Here is a 19,799-nt window from a genome sequence, read left to right as displayed (position 1 = left end):
TACTAGCATCATAGTTGAATATGATCCAGAATTGCAATAGAAATCATCAGCATGCTTTTGAAATATTAAGTCAGCATGGATATGAAACAAAATGTACCGGTATCCTACATGCTGAGTTCTGCTTTTATTTTTGTTTAGTTATTTCATATACCTCATTATTACCTTTAAATTATCACTGAACTAAAGTTATAATCAAAAACATTTATATTAGTCATCTTTTGAAATAGCATTTGTGCCACCAAGCACCACAACTTTATGATTAAGTCTCAGCTCTGGCAAGGTTCTAAGATAGTGGAAAGAGAGCAAGATAGTTCCATTACTTACAGAGGCTCCAAAATAGAAGTAGCAAATTACTGACAAGTTTATATCTCAGGAGTGGTAGTTAAGGTATTGGAATACTTGGTTAATGGTAGAGTTCAGAAATGGATGGATAATGATGCTCTGTGGTGGGCAGCATGGCTTTGTGAAAGGTAGGTCCTGCCTTAGTAATTCACTCCTCTTTATAAAAGTGACATCTGAGTTGGACAAGAGAAATGGCTACAGTGATATTGCTGGATTTTGCAAAAGGCATTTCACAAAATACTGTGTGGGAAACCATTACATAAGTGTTGGAGCAAATGGCAGTGGATATAAAGCTGGTGGAAGGGATGAGAATAACTGACAGACACCATGGTGGAGTAGAATACTAGGGGGCCATTGCTCTTTGTGGAAATCTCTCTGGGACAGATTTCCAGAGATAATTCAGTTCTCTGATGGCGAATGAGTATAAGAAGAGGTATGATAAGTATACTATTGTGTGAATGTGTGAGCTTTCTGCACTGAATCTTCTGACTTCATGGAGATGCCCATAATAATAATAACGGAAACATAACATTACACAAGGAAAACAAGTTTTTTTTTTTTTTTTTTGACTTCTATGGAGCCTCAAGACTCATTGTGTGAGAGAAACTACTTGTCCATTATCAGTGAAATAGTAGCTGCATTCAAAAGGTAGAACATACCGCAGTTGGTTTTCATTCATAGTAAGAGCTGCAAGCAAAGAGTTAATTTAAAGTTAATTAAGTTAATTTAAATTTTAATTTAAATTTTAATTTAATTTAACATTAAGTTAATTTAAACATGAACAGTAATATAACATTATTTAAAAATTATTTACAGTTGCTAAGAATTTAAATCTTTTAAACATTTGATAAAGAAAAAGAATCATTCCAATTTACATTGTGTCAATGCAATAAGCCTCAGAGCTCTCTTTAAATAAATGTTCATACTTAAAAAATGGTTTTTGTGGCTCATGCACATCAACTATGTGCTGAGTAAGACCAGATTCATGCAACCTAGTACTGCTGCTCTTTTGGTCTCTTCTCTAGTGAACTCTTCATTTGTCCAAAATAAACAGACAGCATTCACACAGGACACCCAGTAGAGAATGGAGAGAGTTAGGAAAAATGTAGGTGTGTGAATGCCATCTGAAGTTACAACTCTAAGATTATTAATTGTAATGTCTGTATTTTTTTTTATTTTTATATATGGCTGCATGCATCATTCAGAGTGACTGCTGAAAATATTTATTGATTCATTGCAAACAGTAAGTTTGTGAAACTGTTTATCGAAGACTAGTTCATATTTTTTGTTTACATATGATATGTTAATTTTCAGGTACACTTATTCCCACATTAAATAATAATGATCACAGTATTGATGTGATATTTGCTACATTTTGGTTCTATCCTGCTCATACCCAGCTTCTCCTTCCAGAAGACAGAACATGTATTGGAAGATGGATGGACCAGGAAGTAGAAAGATTTGATACCAAAAGTAAGACACTATTCAAGATTAACATAATACAATTTATAGTGTCTTATTTATCTGAATGTTGGCATAAGCACATAATTTAACTTCAGTTAGATTCTTTCATATATATAATATTTCCAGGCCTCCATGTAATCAGAAGACTAATGATCAAATCAGGAAACATGTTTATATCAGTGTTCATACAAAATGAGAAGCTTTGCTCTTAAATTTGAATAAACCCTTCTTTACCTCTGAAATAATGAATACAAGAATGCCTTATCTCATTTCAGAATTAAGAACTTCATGCCATTCTCCTTTAGGAGTTAAGGTCATTGAAAAATATTTGTGTTAAGGTATATGTCAAAATATCTTTCTGCACTTAAACCTCTTACATAACCTTCAGCAGAATTTAATTTACGAATGTTGCTATCCAAACTACTTTTGCAGACGCTATTCTATGTGAGTGATGAAGTTCATTCTTCCGCTGAGATCCAGGTTAGCGCTTAATCTATTGGATCGCATAGTAAGGTAATGTAACTTAAATACTAAATAAGAGAGATCATAACACTAGAGTTATATAGTAAGTGGTTAATTTAGGGTGGGATTTTTCTAGTAAATTCCTCATGCTAAAAGAAATTTTTATTATAATTGATACTTAAGTCGTTATGAACATAATAAATGATAAATTTTTGTTATTAAACTTACAAAGAATTCAAGAGAAGACTTATGTGAAAAAATGTTCATGGATGTAAAATTTTTGACTTAATATTTAAGGCATATTCAATATAATTTCAGTAATAAAATAAAAGTAAAATACAAATAACAGTATTATAAAAAAATTAAAAAAAAAAGGCACCATCACAGCTAAGTAAGACAACAAATAGTGAATGAAATTCCTAATTAAAAAAAAAAAAAAAAATATATATATATATATATATATATATATATATATATATATATATATATATATATATATATATATATATATATATATATATATTCAACACACACACACACACTGCTTGGAATGAATTCAATGGATACTATAGTGTGAGGAACAAGCAGCCATGGTGCCCACCTGAATAAGATGTAGAACTTCATTTCACTGCAATGACTGCAGCAATCCTATGAGGCATACTTTCCACAAGTGTATGATAGCGATCAATGGGAATTTTGGACCATTCTTCCTACAGGCATGTAATGAGGTCTAGGACTATTGTGGGGCAGATGTCCCTTGACCATGTCCTGATGCTCCAGTTCATCCTGCAGATGTCCAATAGGGTTGAGATCAGGGCTCTGTGGATGCCTGTCAAGTGTGGTGATTTTCATGTCCACAAACCGCACAGTTCCTGCAGTCTCCTTATGACAGGGTGCATCGTCTTGCTGAAAGAGACAGTGCTTTCTACTTTGTAGAAGCACCACAAAGTAGGAAGCACTGCATTGTCAGAATGTTCAGATACCTCTTAGAGTTCAGTGTTCATGACACCACAAACAAGAGGTCTGAGGCCAAAACTATACCATCACACCACCACCTCCAAATTTTATAGTTGGGGTTATTACACAATTTGGTATGAGATGTTCACTGAGCATCTGCCATACCCATCTATCTGCTCGATAGAGGATGTAATGTGATTCATCACTCCATAGCACAGCTTTCCAAGTATCCATGTCTCACTGTAAGCATCACTGCATGTTAGTTCGGTTAATGTGGGGTTTGCATATTACAGTCCTACAATGGAAACCCCATGTTATGAGCACTGGTTCTGAATATTTTTGTGCAGATTCATGTTTCAGTCGATGCCCAGAACTCTGCATTCGAAGTGTTGGCAGACAAATAGCAGTTTTATTATCCTTCGTAGTACTCTATGGTCATGTTTGGTGAGTATAGCACAGTGGTTCTTAACCTTGACGATGGTGCCCTCCAGAAGTAATATCAATAATGGGGGGGGGGGGGGCAGTAAGCATTATGGGGTGCTGAGAGGGGCAGTGAGCATTATAATACTCCTAATATACAGGGTGTTCGGGATAAATTTGACATATTTATAATTAATTATATTTTTCCGTAAGTTACATGTATTAACACACACTTCTCTTCATTTAAAAGTTTGGACCCTTCTTCATTCATATACAAGATGTCAGAAAGGATGGATAGCTGGAACCCACCTGAATCATGGAAGAGAATAACTTGTATCATGATGATTCGTGCCCGCCATCAAAATAAGGATATTACGACTGCTGCCCAATGCTCCCTGAATACAGTAAAAACAATCAGGCATGAACTAGAGACTTGCAATGGTGACTACGAGGATGTAGCAAGAAGAAAGATCCCTAGCAGACGATCTGATTGCGTTCGTACAGCAGAATTCCTCGCAAATCTGCAGGAACAGGTGTTGAAGAACCCTGGCATTGGAATTCGGGCTTTGTTCGTGGAGTTGCTAACTGTAGTCAAGCCCTGGATAACAAGGGTAGCCAATGGTAGGCCGTATGTATGGCAGCAGGATTCGGCCCCTTGCCACACCTCTGGGAAAAGTCAAAAATGGTTGTCTGAAAATTTCTACGACTTCACCAGTCCAAATGTTTGGCCTCCAAACTCCCCAGACCTTAACCCCATGGATTATTTTGTATGGGGCGCAGTTGAAAAAGACACCAATCGCACTTCCAGTAATACAAAAGCCCAGTTAATGGATAAAATTAAAACAGTTTTTGCGGCCCTTCCCAGGGAGACTGTAGCATCAGCTTGTTCGAGGTTCCGAAGCAGAATTGAAGCTGTGATCGATGCTAATGGTGGTTATTTTGAGTAAATCTTGTTGATAGTATTGTAATTAACTCTGCCTGTAATGTTTTTTTGTCAATTCATTAAATTTAATAGATACAAAGAAGATTTTCTTTTTCCTTACGAAACTGTCAAATTTATCCCGAACACCCTGTAAAAGCAAAAAATTTTGTATTTAATCTAGTATCCCTATTTGTATTGTATATTTGACAACACTGTTCGAATTTATTTGCTATTTATTTTTTAGAAATTTTATGCTGTAAGTTAAGTAATTGGGCTACTTTTTTGGTCTGAATTTTCTACATTGAAAATAATTAATTTGGATTATTTTTTGCAGAATTCACTACTTTTATAAGCTTTATCTGCTACTTTTCCTAATGCCTGTGACAACCCTTTTTTCGTGTGGCACACTTCTGATATTGTGTAGCATTGTAGCCCATTAAAACGAGTGAAAAAATAAAGTGTCATGAATATTTAAAATATGGATTTATTCCATCCATAAATAATGAGCAGTTATCAAAGTGCTTAATATATGAAAAATCTTTTTCAAATGAAGGAATGAAGCTTTCAAGAATGATTGAGCATTTAAGAACAAAGCATTCAAATAAAGCACAAAAAAAAGGATGTGGACTACATAGTTCACGAATTAACCCTTTAACTGCTATGGTCAAGGTAACTCGAGCGCGGAAAAAATGGCGACCTTGCTACGATCGAGTTAACTCGATTTGAACTTTCAATGTGTAATACATTATAGTAACTATTCATATTTTATAATTGTGAAAATAACTCAGCAAGGAGGGTCATACTGGTCATTTAGTATCTCAGCAGTTAAAGGGTTAAAGACTAAATTTAAAAATCATCCTGAACTTATAGGGTTAGTTGCAAAACAAAGGTACCAACAAGAGGTCTTGTTATGTCTTACAAACTTTCAAAATAAATTGCCAGATGTGGAAAGTCACATACTATTGGTGAAACTCTCATCTTACCAGCTATAAATGAAGTTTTAGATACAATGATTGGCCCAGGTAAAAGTAATATGATCATCAGTTCCTCTCAGCAATAGTTTAGTATCAGCAATAGTTAATAAATGCATGCATTTATTAACAAATAAATATTACTTCTTTCTCAATTAATGTGCTTGCGCAGCAAGCATGGAGAATTCGTCACTGCTTGCTATAGAGAAATTTATGCAAAAAAGGAAACCTGTGCAAACTTGGCTGAATGTAATGTACCAATTTTTAAAGGAAACCGCTCTTGCTATCACTTCAGCCTCTGAAGATGAGCCTAGACTAGGGGTCTTCAACTTTTCAGACAGTGCAGGCCACATAAAAAATTTCAATGAAGCTCGTGGGCTACTAAGCTATACTGCGGTATTTAGAATTGTAAGATGTTTTCCAGATTCACAAGGAACACTGTGCATTTGATACTTTACATAAAATCCTATAAAAATAAACTGAGCTTTAAGAGCATAGATAGGAGTCAGGTTCATGATAAGTAAATACAATCAAGACATGAAAAAAGATAATTTAATGAAGAACACATTCATTTTTTACAATGCCAGTGCTTTTCCTTGACCAGCTTGTCAATGTCGGAAGTCGCTATGCACAGAGTATTCTCGAGATGTTGGTCCGTAATGCGAGTTCTTGTTTTGGACTTCACATGCTTCATTCTGAAGAAAAACTGCTCACATAAGTATGTGCTTCCTAACAAAGCGCACATCTTCAAAGTATGCTGGCAAAGATTAGGGAATGCATCCTCAGAAATGTAAGCAAGGGCACATTGAATAATTTTTCAATGTGCCATTCATCTTTTCCTTCTAGTTCCGATTCTTTCTGTAGCAGTGCAACAAACCCTTCGTTCTTTCCAACCATAGCAGGGGTAACATCAATTACCACACCCTCGAGGTTAAGCTGAGGTCAAAATGCTGGAGCGTTTTCTTGGCAGCTTCAAGAATATCATTGCCTTTTGTCGTTCCCTTCATAGGTGCGAGCTCTAGCAGTTCTTCTGTCACATTGAATTGTTGATCAATGCCACGGACAAAGATAGCCAATTGTGCTGTATCCTTTACATCTGTGCTCTCATCTAAAGCAAGTGAATATGATGTAAATACGGACAATCATTTTTTTAAAGTTCCTTCAATGTTATTGGCAAGTTCTTCAGCACGTCGTGCTACAGTTACCTCAGAGAAACTTGGTTTTTTAAGCACTTTCTTATTATTTGGGCACAGAATATCCCCAGCAGCGATGAAACGCTCTTTCACAAACTTGCTGTCCAAGAAGGCTTTTCATTTTTTAGCAATTTTTTCAGGTATTACATAACTTACTTTGACGCACGCTTCGCTCTCTTCCCTCTGCCTTTTAAACATACCCCACTAGCCTTTTAATTCAATTTAGAGACGGTTCACTTTGTCCACACGAAACCGTCCTTGAAGTTGATCAAAATTGGATTCATGCTTTGTCTTATAGTGTTGTTCTATATTGTATTCTTTTGATACTGACACTGACTCACAACAAATTAAACACACTGGCTTATCATCGATCGGCACAAAAAAGTACAAATTGGTCCACTTTCATTAAAAACCCGACAAGAATCACTTGATTTACGCTTTTTACTCGTAGACGCCATAGTGATGGAAGGTGATTCCAAAATGGCCGTGTAATGGTTATTATCCACTGAATATGTCTCACACTAATGAAAAAAGTCTGGCAATATAAAACCATAATAGGCTATGGCTGACACAACGAACCTGCTTGCAGGTTCGTTGTGTCATATAAATACAAGATATATATATATCATATATAAATAAATATCATATAAGTACAAGAGGATCTCATCCACAAATATCACATTGTTCATGACTGACTGACTGACTGTGGATGAGATCCTCTTGCATTTATATGAAAATAACGAAGTATGGAGAACCTTCGAAATGCTGTCTAGTACCTGGAAGGTACTAGACAGCACACTCAAATGACGCACTACTGCTTCAGCCATCTACCTGTGACATTAGTACTAGTAACTAAGTACCGCTTGGCACTGGTAGATGGCTAAAGAAGCATTTAATGTTTATTTTTATATGATTTTATGTAAAGTATCAAATGTACAGCATTTGTATATACTACAGTATAGCTTAGTGGCCCACGGGCTTCATTGAAATTATTTTTAATTGCGTTTTAATGTTAAGTAGTTATTTTTTCAAAATGGCCGGCGGGCCACGGCAAAGAGCTCCGCAGGCTACAGGTGGCCCCTGGGCCTAGACCTTCCACGAGTTATGCATCTATTGAACCATCCTCAGAATACTTTGTTGCAATTCTGTGAATTTGTTGTTAAATGAACTAACATTCCCTGTCTCTTCTGATGACTTAATCAATTAATAAAGCAGTGACTTTGAAGAATTACTCTTGCTTCATAAATTTCTAGCTGATTAAGTGCACAAAAGCAATGTAGATTATTTTTTATTTTTACTAATTTATTACAGTACTTTATACAACAATTTTTGTTATAATTTTACATTATATTATTTAACAATAAACAAAGAGTAAAATTATTATTATTATTTCGGGCGACTCCAGGGAGTCCTTAGACTCATTGAGGGGAGGCCCTAAACATCATGTCCACACAACTATACGATTACATTCTCACAGTATCTATCATACCTTGTCTTGAATTCGTTCACCGTCATAGCACCCACAACAGACTCTGTCAGCTTATTCCACTCATTTACCACTCTAAAAGTAAAGAACCCAGCTCTAACACCCCTGTTAACCACACTCTTGCCCAGCTTTTAGGTGTCCCCTAGTTCTCCCACCACCAGTCCTGATCTCAAAAATATCCTCTGAATTAATCCTATAGAATCCCTTTAGCAATTTGAATGTCTCAATCATATCTCCCCTTTTCCGCCTATCAACTAGTTTCTGCAACCCACAAATCTTCAACCTGTTCTCATATGGTTCATTCCATAGACGTGTTATCATCTTATTCACTCGCCTCTGGATCCTCTCCACCTCCTCCCCATCAAGAAGGAACCGAGGTGACCAAATCTGGGCACAGTAGTCGAGATGAGGTCTTATCAAAGCTCGGTACAGAGGTACAATAACTTGCTTGTCTCTGCTCGTCAAGGTATTTTTCAACAACCAAGTGAGTTGATGAGCTGATTTAGCTACTTTTGCAATGTGCCCCCTAAACTTCATCTCCCTATCCACCAACACCCCCAAGTCCCTGGCCTCATCAATCTCTTGGAGTACAGTTCCACCAATGTGGTATACTGCTGCTAATCTTTTCACCCCAAAATGCATAACCTTACATTTTGTCACATTAAATTGACATCCATTCTCCTTAGCCCAGAACTCTAATCTATCTAAGTCATCCTGTAAGACTTTGACATCTTCTGCATTCACTATTGCCCTACCCAACTTTGCATCATCAGTGAACAAATGAATTGTTCCACTTAGATCCTTCCCTATATCGTTAATGAACAGATTAAACAGCAGTGGTCCAAGAACAGAACCCTGCGGCACACCACTAGTCACAGGCCATCTTTTGGACTCTACTCCTGAATAAACTACTCTTTGATATCTCTCCATCAACCAACCACCTATCCATCTCACTAATCCTATATCCATTCCCATATGTTGTAGTTTACGGATTAGTATTCCATGTGGTATCCTGTCAAACGCCTTTGCCAGGTCCAGCAGTATCACTGTAAACCCATTTCCCTTATCCAGTTCAGCCGTCACCGTGTTATAAAACTTGAGCAAGTTACTGAAGCATGATCTACCCTTCACAAAGCCATGCTGTCCCCTGTACAGTACAGCAAATCAGTTAACATATAACAAAACACAGTTGATATGAACCTGAATGGATTGGCTTCCTCTTTCTCTTCTGACTTATCCAATTATAAAGTGGAAGCTTTGAATTGTTCTTGCTTCATGTTTCTAGATTAAGCGCAAAGAAGCAGTACATGTTATTTTTCATGTTAAATAATACAGCGTACAAATTATTTAACTATAATCAAAGATTAAAATCAGTTAAAATATGATAAAACAGACCTACATGTTAATTGTTAACATATCTTTATGGCTCATATAGTGATTGCCGACTTACAACTCATTAGATCATTGGAATGGAACCCCATTGTATGTCAAGGACTGAATATATATGGTGGAGTGAAAACCAGGAGAATGAAGGTAACTAGTGTAGGGGCTCAAGGCTCTGACCTAGGGTCACTGTTGTTTAATTCGTATATACTAATGATATATGGAAGTGAGGGTATTCAATTGTTTGCTGATTGCGATGCAAAACTGCCAGTGTGCGCATTAAAGAGTTGGCTGTTTAATATGACATTATGGCAAAACTGTATTATATTTGATTGTATTGCAGGAAAGTGAGATGAGGCAGGGATTTGAAGATGGTGGTAGAGGTTGAAGTAGAGACAGGGAGGCTGTTAGCTTTCTTTATAAGACTATATGGCCTAATCTTGACTACTGCAGAGAAATTTGGTTGCCTGGGTTTCTTGGGGATGATGTAGTGTAAAAAATGTACAGACAAAGCAACCAAGGTGGTGACACATCAGTGAATGTTCCCCATAAAGATAGATTAAAGGTGTGAGGATTGCAAAGTTGAATAGATAGAAAAGAGGGACATGATCACCCTACCACTTAGCAGAACCACTTGTATTCCAGGGAAAGGCATTCACCGAAGCAACCCCAGTTGAGGCCATCCCCGGAAAACACCAGTCCCTGGAAGCTTAAGAAAATAAAAACTCTCATTTACGATCAAAGCAATCCTATGTCAGAGAGTTGTATTTTTCATAAGTGAACATTCAGTTGGTATGTAATAATTATCAAAGAAAAAGCAATAATTAATGGTTTAATTTTTGTGATGTAAATTATGTACAGATAGGGGATATTAAAAATCCAACCTTATTTCAAACTCGAATATATGTAGAAACTTTAAAAGTTTCAAAATTTTGACCAGTGAGCCTATGAAAATACAGTCCTCAGCATCAGAGTTGCCCTTGCTTGTATCACTTAAAAGATATATAGATGCTGAGCACTGTCGGTACATCTATATATATTGCCTTTTATTAGTGCATGTGATGAGGTTTCACTGAACTGACAGCTATCAGGCCAGCAGAACCTTATCATATACCAACAAAACCTTATAAATTATCAAAGAGAGAAGCATATGGCTTATTCTTTGATTACTATTATGCACTGAGAGTTCACTTATGAAAAATACAACTCTCTGACATGGGATATTGAATAAAATTGATTTGATATTGAATGAGAGTTTTTGCTCTCTTGAAATTTCTGCCTAGTCTCTGAAGAGAACTAATCAGTTCGAAACAGTCAGTTGTCATGCCATTGATACCTTATCAAATGCACTAATAAAAGGTTGAATATACAGATGCCTAAGCAGCACTCGTGTCTTACGTAGTGCAAGCTAGGGCATCTCCAATGCTGATGATTGTATTCAGATGTGCTTTCTGGTCATAATTTCAAAGTTACTATATATATTTGACTTTGAAATAAGGTTGGATATTTAATATCTCCTATTTTTATATAATTTACATTGCAGAAATGAAGCTGTATGGTTCTTTCTTTGATAACTAATATTTTGCACCAACCTAGAAGATAAATAATTTACTAAATTAAATATGCCAATGTTTCTCCAGCTCAAACTACTATTATCAAAGGCACTGTGCATGTAAGATAAACAAAGTGCTCTTCAATTGCGATTATGGATGACAAGATGAGACAGTTTACCAAAATTTGTGTAAGATCACAGTTAACTGGGTTCTGAAGAACTTGAGCTTGTTCCAAGAACAGTTACACTCTCCATCTTAAATTGCGATTCATAGTAACCTGTCTTTCTTTCACCTGATGAAATGGTCTTTAATCAAAGCATGTGGAGATAGGCATGTACTGAATGTATTTTTTTTTTTTTTTGACAAGATTGTCTGAAATAACTAGATTATCCCCCCTATCAGTTGTGAGCCCAGACAATATCCCGTCAATCTCTTATCTTTCTTTGTCATACCAGGAAGAAAAAGAGTATCTTGGTAGTCCTTGATTTGTAGATTGTTTTAGTTCTGTTGTACCTCTGATGTAAGGTAGGGATATGTTATATGTATATCTGGTTGGGATGGGAGTTGTTCTCTTTGGGTTGTTGGACAAGATTTTTTTTTTTTATCCATTTTGTTCAAATGATGTAAGCTGAGCCTCTTGCTTGTTTTTGTATGAGATAAATGATTTCCTTGTCTGTTTACTTGCTGAAAATCCAACCAGATTCATCCTCTCTGAGGACAAACTGCTGTCCAGAGCTATTTCCTGATCTTAGACTCAAGTAATAATTCAATTCAAAGAAACTATAATTACTAAAGCTGAAGTTAGTAATTACTGTATTTTTCAGTGTATAAGATATTTTTTTCTAAAATTTTTAGACCAAAAATTGGGTCGTCTTATACATGGAATTGGGAGACTCGTGAATGCCATGGTATAACTGCCAGTACCTTGTCTCCGCGAACAGGCTTCCACCAATCACTAGCCTTTGTTAGCTCTGTCGATTGACGTCATTAACCTGATTCTGAATAAACCAATCAGAACTCTGAAAGCATTCATACGTCTGCAACTCATTGGTGGGGTAAGTTAATGTATTAACAATATTTTGAGCATTAGCCCATAAAAATGTCCGAAAATAAAAAAAACGATTGCCATATTCTTCAAAAATTCAAGTTAAAGATCACTTATGCAAAAGAAACATAGAAATAAAGCTTCAGAGAGACAGTTTGGACTTCCTCCCACCGAGTGAATGATTAGACAGTGGAGAAAAGAGGAAGAACAATTACCCAAAATGCCTAAGACTTGGATTATGGAACAGTGCCAGAGTGGGATATGTGTGTCAACCAAGCTTATTCAATATGAGGCAAAATGGTGCTTCAACTTCATGAAGAGAGAAGGGTTGGCCATGAGAACACGAATCAAGATAGCCCTGAAAATGCATCTTAGTATGTATCTTAAAAATATTACCTAATTACTAAATATACTTTGAATATTTAAACAAATATCAAATGTGTTCTGCTTTATGTTTAAAATGTAGGGTTTGTCTTATACAAAGAGAGAGATATCCAAAAATAATTTAAAAAATCAAATATTATTTACAGTAATTATATTGGCTTGATTAGGTAGTGGATTGCACTCTACACACAGTAGAGTGCAAACTGTTAGGTAGTGCATTGGGTGTAGAGTGGATTTATCTCTCTTGAAGGATAAGTAACGTTTTCATATTTTAGTTGAAAATATTAGGTTAACTTATTGTAGTGTTTTGATTTTAAACAAATATGTGTGATTGAATGAGCTACTTAGTTTATAAGCATGTATTTTTTTGTTTAAATATGAATTGGTATGGTGCTAATGCATGGTAGAGCAATAGTGGCAAAGATCATGCTGTCCTGGCGATTTGAATTTGTGGGATTTTGTGCAGTGCAGTATGTGTGAAATGAATTTGTTGAGAAAATTAAAGGATATATGGAAGGAAAATAAAATTAGAGAGTGTGTATTAAATGTCTCAAAAAGAATAAGGGTAAGTGAGAGGGTGAAGGTTCATTTGAAGAAATCTGGTGCGAGATTAATGCCAGCAAGACAAAATATACAGTTGATTGTTTCTTTAGGCCAGAGAGTTCCATGGATTATCTGGATGCATTGACAAATTAGTACAATGAGACAGTCAAGTGATTATTATGGAAGACTTCAATTACTTGAGGCAGCATGTGATAGAGGGGACATTAGCCATGTTGACAGCATTGGGCCTGGTCATATGATCAGTAAAGCTATCCATAACCAAGGTGACTAACCACAATGCCTGCAAGGTCTTTACTTGGGAGATTGTGCAACATAAGGAATATTCTGTCAAGAAGGGTTATATGTGGAACTACAAGACAGGTGATTTTAACAAGCTTAAGAAGAAGCTTAAATCTGTGCCATGGCATAAAACACTGCAGAGTAAGGATGTTAGTAGTGCATGGGAAATAGTTATGTCATCTGGAAGAAGCAATATTAAATGGTATACCTAAGGTTAGATGAATGAGTAATATCATTAAGCATGAGCTGCAGAAAAAGAAAATTCTGTGGAGGGTATACAAAGAGATAGGTGTCCAGCAAACTCATGAATAGTACAAGACTCAGGCAAGGAAGGCAAAATCAGATTATGAGAAGAATCTAGCCAAGCAGGCCAAAGGGAATCCCAAAGCATTCTTTCATTATGTGGCAAGTAAGAGGAAGAATGACATGGAAGATTAACCTTAATGAGTGATGATAGATACAAGGAGACAGAAGCAGATAAAATAGTCAAGTTACTAAGTGACCATTTTGCAAGGGTATATCATCCTGGTGAGGTTACTGCTTTAATATATGTGACAGACATTAATGCAAGAACAGTGATTGATGAATTGGAGGTTCTTAGAATATTGCAGAATCTCAATGCAAATACAACTGAGGGGTTAGATGGGATATCAGTTCAGGTTTTGCAAGAATGTGCAAGGAAACTGGCAGTACCTAGACTCTAAGTCTCAGCTCTGGTAAAGTTCCAAGGGAGTGGAAAGAGGGCAAAATAATTAACTTGCATAAGGGAGGGGTTCTAAAACTGCAGTACAAATTATAGACTCTCGGGCATGGCAGTAAAAGTTCTGGAAAAATTGATAAAAAGAGAATTCAAGAATGGGTGGATAAAAAAATAATACCATAAGAGTGGCAACACGGCTTTGCGAAGGGTCAGTCATGCCTTAGTAATTTACTGTCTTTTTATAATAGATAAAGGGAATGATTACATATGATTCTGCTGGATTTTGCAAAGGCATTTGACAGAGTACCACATGAGCTTTGTTATACAAATTACAACCAATGGGGATGGATATTACAATGGTTAAATGGTCAAAAAGTGGTATATGGAGGGGAGAATCGAGACAAAAACAGGTGACTAGTGATGCTGCAAGTGCTAGGACCATCGATGTTTAATTTGTACATAAATTATATATAATTTATGTATTCAGATGTTTGCTCATCTTCTTTGATACCCTCCAGTGTCGAGGGATCATTAATCTTTTATTATTAATTTTTTCAATTGTTTGCTGATGATGCAAAATTAGGTAGAGTAATAATTAATCAGGCGATGTAGAGAGCTTACAGGACAATTTAAATAGACTGTCAGTATGGGCAAAATATATTTTGTCCATACTGACAGCCTATTTAAATTGTCCTATTTAAATTCCACATTAAAATGATGGCCATTAAAATGGCCATCAGTTTAATGTGGAGAAATGTAAAGTTATGCATTTTGGGATAAAGATGAAGATTTTAGGGGTGGTGGTAGGACAGAGTTTAGAGGACATATTGCTAAGGTTGCCCATAATGTGTTCTTCAATAGCCAAGTAATCTTAACATGTAGAGTGAGGAAATTGTTATTCCACTTTATAAGGCCTTGATATGCCCACATCTGGATTACTGTGCTCAAGTCGGTCCCCTGGGTTTCTTGAGGATGTGGAGAGTGGTCTGTAGAATGTTCCCTATGAATAAGTGTGTGTGGATTGCAGAAGTTGGTTGATAGGAGAAAAAGAGGGGATATGATAGAAACATTTAAGTTGCTTAAAGGGTTTTGTAGGATTGATGCAAGGGAAATGTTTCATCACTCGGCTAGAGCGGCCATCCCTGGAAGTTGAATAAACGTGTGGTTAGTAGGGGTGCGAGGACTAGATTTTTTGCTTTGAGAGTTGTGAATGAGTGGAATGGGTTGCCGTAGTCAGTTGTCAGCACTTTATCTGTTAATGGGTTCAAGGAGAGGTATGATAGATTGTGTGGATAGTTTGGGTCTTTCATGATGAGTCTTCAGACTCCATGGTAGTGGTGCCCCTACAATAATAACAATATACATACCCTATCTACACCCTCTGTCCAAAAAGAAACCGAACTTTTCGAAAATAGAAGATACTAGTGGCACCACATGTATCTTTTTGTTGTCGAAAGTGGCAACCTTCATTAGTGTTGTGTCAACTGTTTATAACATTTTTTTATTAGAAGCCGAGTTATAGTGCCAAGAGTGACAGTGTGTTTTGAAGAATGGTCGGAAAATGAGTTTCAAACAGAGAGCTGTGATTGACTTTTGTGTTAAACTTGGTAAATGTTTTACTGAAACGCATCAAATGCTTCAAAAAGCATACAGTGATGAATGCTTATCCTGTACTCAAGTTTACGAGTGGTTTAAGCGATTTCAAAGTGGTTGTGATACGCTTGAGGACGACGAAAAGCTGGGCCGTCCAAAAACTGGACTGAGCGAAGTTAACATCCAAAAAAGTGTGTAAATTCATCAAAGAAAACCCGAAATCATCCTTGAGATTGAGTGAAGATGAATTGGAGGTTCCAAAATCAACTTTGCACATTTTGACCGAGAGTTTGGGTCTTTGTAAATTGAATTTACGATTTGTACCCCACAAGTTGACCAATGACCAAAAAATGTATCAAATTGAACACTGCACGGACCTCATTAAAACCGCTCATAAAGACTCAAACTTCCTTGAAACGATCATTACTGGTAACGAAACGTGGTGTTTTGAGTATGAGCCCGAAACAAAGCATCGGAGTGCTGAGTGGAGACCACCAGAAGAGGGGCATCCGGAAAAAAAGTTGCTTGGAGAAGTCAAAAGTAAAGGCAATGCGGATTTGTTTCTATGATTCCAAGGGCATTATCCACAAAGAATTCGTTTTGCCTGGCCAAACAGTCAATGGTGAGTTTTATCTCTAAGCAAGAATTCATTGTGTATGGCATGAATATCATGACGACCGACTGTTTGTCAAAACACACTGTCACTCTTGGCACTATAACTCGGCTTCTAATGAAACAAATGTCATAAACAATTGACAACACTAATGAAGGTTGTTGCTTTCGACAACAAAAAGATACAACAGGTGGCACCATTAGTTTCTTCCATTTTTGAAAAGTTTGATTTCTTTTTGGATAGAGGGCATAATATCATATAAAGCACAAATCGTTATATTGTGAATTAAAAAATATTAGTCACTCTCATGCACTTTCAAATTAAATTGTTCAAACTAATAAAGATGAATGTGCCTTAAGCCCAACTAAATTTAAAAACCACAATGACAAATCTATATATATATATATATATATAGGCAAGAACAGTCATACTAATGTATATAAGATGGGGGGGGGGGTCTGGAAAGATCTGATAAACACCTTGAAAAAAAATTATATTAAAGCAACTAATTTCAGAATAAAAGAACGCAAGTTTCCTTCTTAACTCTGCTACTAGTATGTTCTTTCTTGTAATATCAGTAGCTTTAATATAATTTTTGTTCTAGGTGTTTATAACAACTATCCAGACCTTCCTTGTGTGTGTAGTACAGGGCAGTCAAAATTAATGTATCCGTGTTTAAGGCCTTGTGGAGTGCCACCTAGTGATTCAAATGCTGTGAAACTTTGCAAGAATAAAGTGTGTATCATACAGAAGCGATTTCTTCTTGTAAGGCCACATCTTCACTACTCTTCATGGTTCGTCCCAACTTTGCATCATCTGCAAACAACTGAATATCTCCATCCAAATCTTCACCTATATCGTTAATATACAAGTTAAACAGTAATGGCCCCAAAACAGACCCCTGAGGCACTCCACTAGTGACTTTTCTTTTCCTGGATATCGCTCCGCCGTACACAACTTGTTGATACCTATCAGATAGCCAGTCTCCAATCCAATGCACTAATCTAATATCCAACCCCATCTGCTGTAGTTTGGCTATCAATTTATCATGAGGTAATCTATCAAAAGCCTTTGCAAAATCCAAGTTTATTACTGTGTATCATTCTCCTCTGTCCAAGGAAGCAGTCACTTTATTGTAATAAGTAGATTACTAAAACATGACCTCCCTTTAGCAAATCCATGCTGTCCATCAAAGATAATACCATTGTTGTCAACCCAACACTGGATCCTAGTTCTCACAAGCTTCTTCAGTAACTTAACCACAACACCTGACACAGATAGGCCTACAGTTTGATGCTTGAGTTTGCTCACCTCCTTTATGAAGTGGCACAATCTTGCCCTCCTTAGGGACTTGCCCGAGTTTAAGACTCGTATTAAAAAAATGTGTCAAGGCAGGTGTCAACTCCCTTGCACATTCCTGCAGAATACGTGGCGATATATTATCAAGTCCCACAGTCTTATTAACATCTAGTTTACTCAACTCCCCATACACCTCTTGCTCACTTACAGTCAGTCTCTCCTTCCCATCATCTACTGCTCTCAAGCTCTCCATGAAGTCACATTCACAAGATTGAAAGACCTTATGAATTGCTCATTAAATATCTCCACCACACATTCTGCAACAGCTATATGGTTTAAAAGTAGCATTAATTTTACAGAGTAAAATTTCAAAATGGAAGTTCTCTCCATTCCTCCAAGCGTTACAAGTATGTCAAAACACAATTTTGATTAAGGAAAAATTTTTAACTTTAATAAACAGATGAATTTTAAGTAATTGAATATTCTACTATATTGAAGTGCTTAGTATGCCTGTGACATGATAGCATCATGGGACTATCTCTTTGAGGGCAACCCTGTATGGTATGTAAGTGAGGGGAAATGGATAAATCATGTTATGGATGAGGTAAAATAAGATATCAGCTGGACAAGGAGTATAAAATGCAGATGATGGATAAATTAGCATATGAAAGCAGATTGGCTGAGGCAGCTAAACAGAACTAGAAAACTCTCTTTTTTTTTTATTGGTAGAAAAGTGTGGAAGAATAGTCATTTTTAAGTGGGTAAAAAGAAATAAGACCAGTTTCTCCGATAAACTCAATGTTTCTCCAAATGCTTGCAACATTTCATGCATTGCAATGATCATCGTAAAAGTTTACAGCAGAAATTGGTGTCGTTTCCTTCTTCAATGCAAGCTTCATTTTACAATAATGACAGAAATGTTTGAAATTTAGATTAGTCACTCATGAGTGAACTGTTAATAGTTTTTCTTCAGCAAATTGTCCTACATATTTCTGGGCATTCATTGTATTCCAAACTCCTTTCTAGCTAGTCATTAAGCCACTTTTTGTTTCATTCTCATCTCTATAGTACTGTTGTACTTTTAGCATACAATTTAACACATCTCTTTAGTCTTTCAAGGGCAATGTCACAATTACTCTTCAGTGTGAAAATCTGCATTCAAATTATATCTAGGTCTCAGACTTTACATATTTGCTCCTGCAAAACAAACTGATCAAAGAACACTTGCAGTTTAACTAGCATCACAGTCTTGATTTGCCTTTGCCAGAATTCCAACCCAATACTTCCATTTTACTATTTCTAATAATTCTCTGAAGTAAAATTTTAAATCATGACAGTATAAATCACAGCCCTATGATTTATACTTTCTCACCAACCATTTATTTTATAACCAGGGCACAGCATGCACTTTCCTGTTTCTTGTGACACTTTCAGTATTAATTTTTTTTTTAAATCATAAAAATAAGGGAGGGGGTTAAATGCTAATTATTTAAGTAACAATTCATGCATGCATTTTTTTTTATAGGTCAGTACTATGGAATGGACCATGATGCATTTGAAGAAATGGCGACTACAGATTGCCTTAAAAGGACAGGGCATTTTGAAAGCAGTAATGAGAGGACTGAAGACTATAACCCATTCAACAGACCAATGGGACAAATGACAGTGTATCGAATGCATCTGTCATGTAATTGTCAAAAACAGAATACAGCTTTTGACCAACAGTGTGCAAAAATTTTACCTTTTGAACAGCAAGGATGGACAGCATATATGGGAAAATATGGGGATAGTTTATTTAATCCACGTCCACCTGCATGAAACTGTTGTGGATGTGCATTTAATTCTAAATTCTGCAGTGCATCACCATTTCAGTGGACCTCTCTTACTTAAATTCAAGATGCAAAAAAAAAAAAAATTCATGAAGCTGTTTCAAAAGAAAATCTCTCTGAATCTAAGTTATTACCATTATTTCGTTTTAACAATAGCAGTGATGTTGAATGTCTAAATACTTAAGTGTCCAGTATGCTCTACTTCAATCATGTCATATGCAAGACAGTTAATTTTCAGATTTCAGGTGTTTGATTTGCCATAGTTGTACAAAATATAATTTATGTGGCATGGCTAGTCTCATTAAGGAGTGATTATGTGGAAAGTTGGTATGCTATTTTA

The 19,799-nt window shown here is 36.1% G+C and overlaps 1 protein-coding gene across 1 annotated transcript in view; it reads left to right on the top strand.

Moving 5' to 3' along the window:
- LOC150102772 (uncharacterized) overlaps window positions 1-19,582 on the top strand; it is a 275,594-nt gene extending 256,012 nt beyond the window's left edge. Inside the window, exons 15-16 of the mRNA XM_090398736.1 lie at window positions 1,657-1,815; window positions 19,156-19,582. Of these exons, the coding sequence (XP_090254862.1) occupies window positions 1,657-1,815; window positions 19,156-19,448 (452 nt within the window). The 3' untranslated portion in view covers window positions 19,449-19,582. The remainder of the gene's footprint in view (window positions 1-1,656; window positions 1,816-19,155) is intronic.
- The last annotated feature ends 217 nt before the right edge of the window (window positions 19,583-19,799 follow it).

This window comes from Typopeltis vanoorti, chromosome 10 (assembly GCF_054136105.1).
Source record: "Typopeltis vanoorti isolate ZY-2024b chromosome 10, IOZ_Tvanoo_1.0, whole genome shotgun sequence".
NCBI lineage: Eukaryota > Metazoa > Arthropoda > Arachnida > Uropygi > Thelyphonidae > Typopeltis > Typopeltis vanoorti.
The sequence above is the reverse complement of the archived record's forward strand: the minus strand, read 5'-3'. Positions and strand labels throughout refer to the sequence as shown.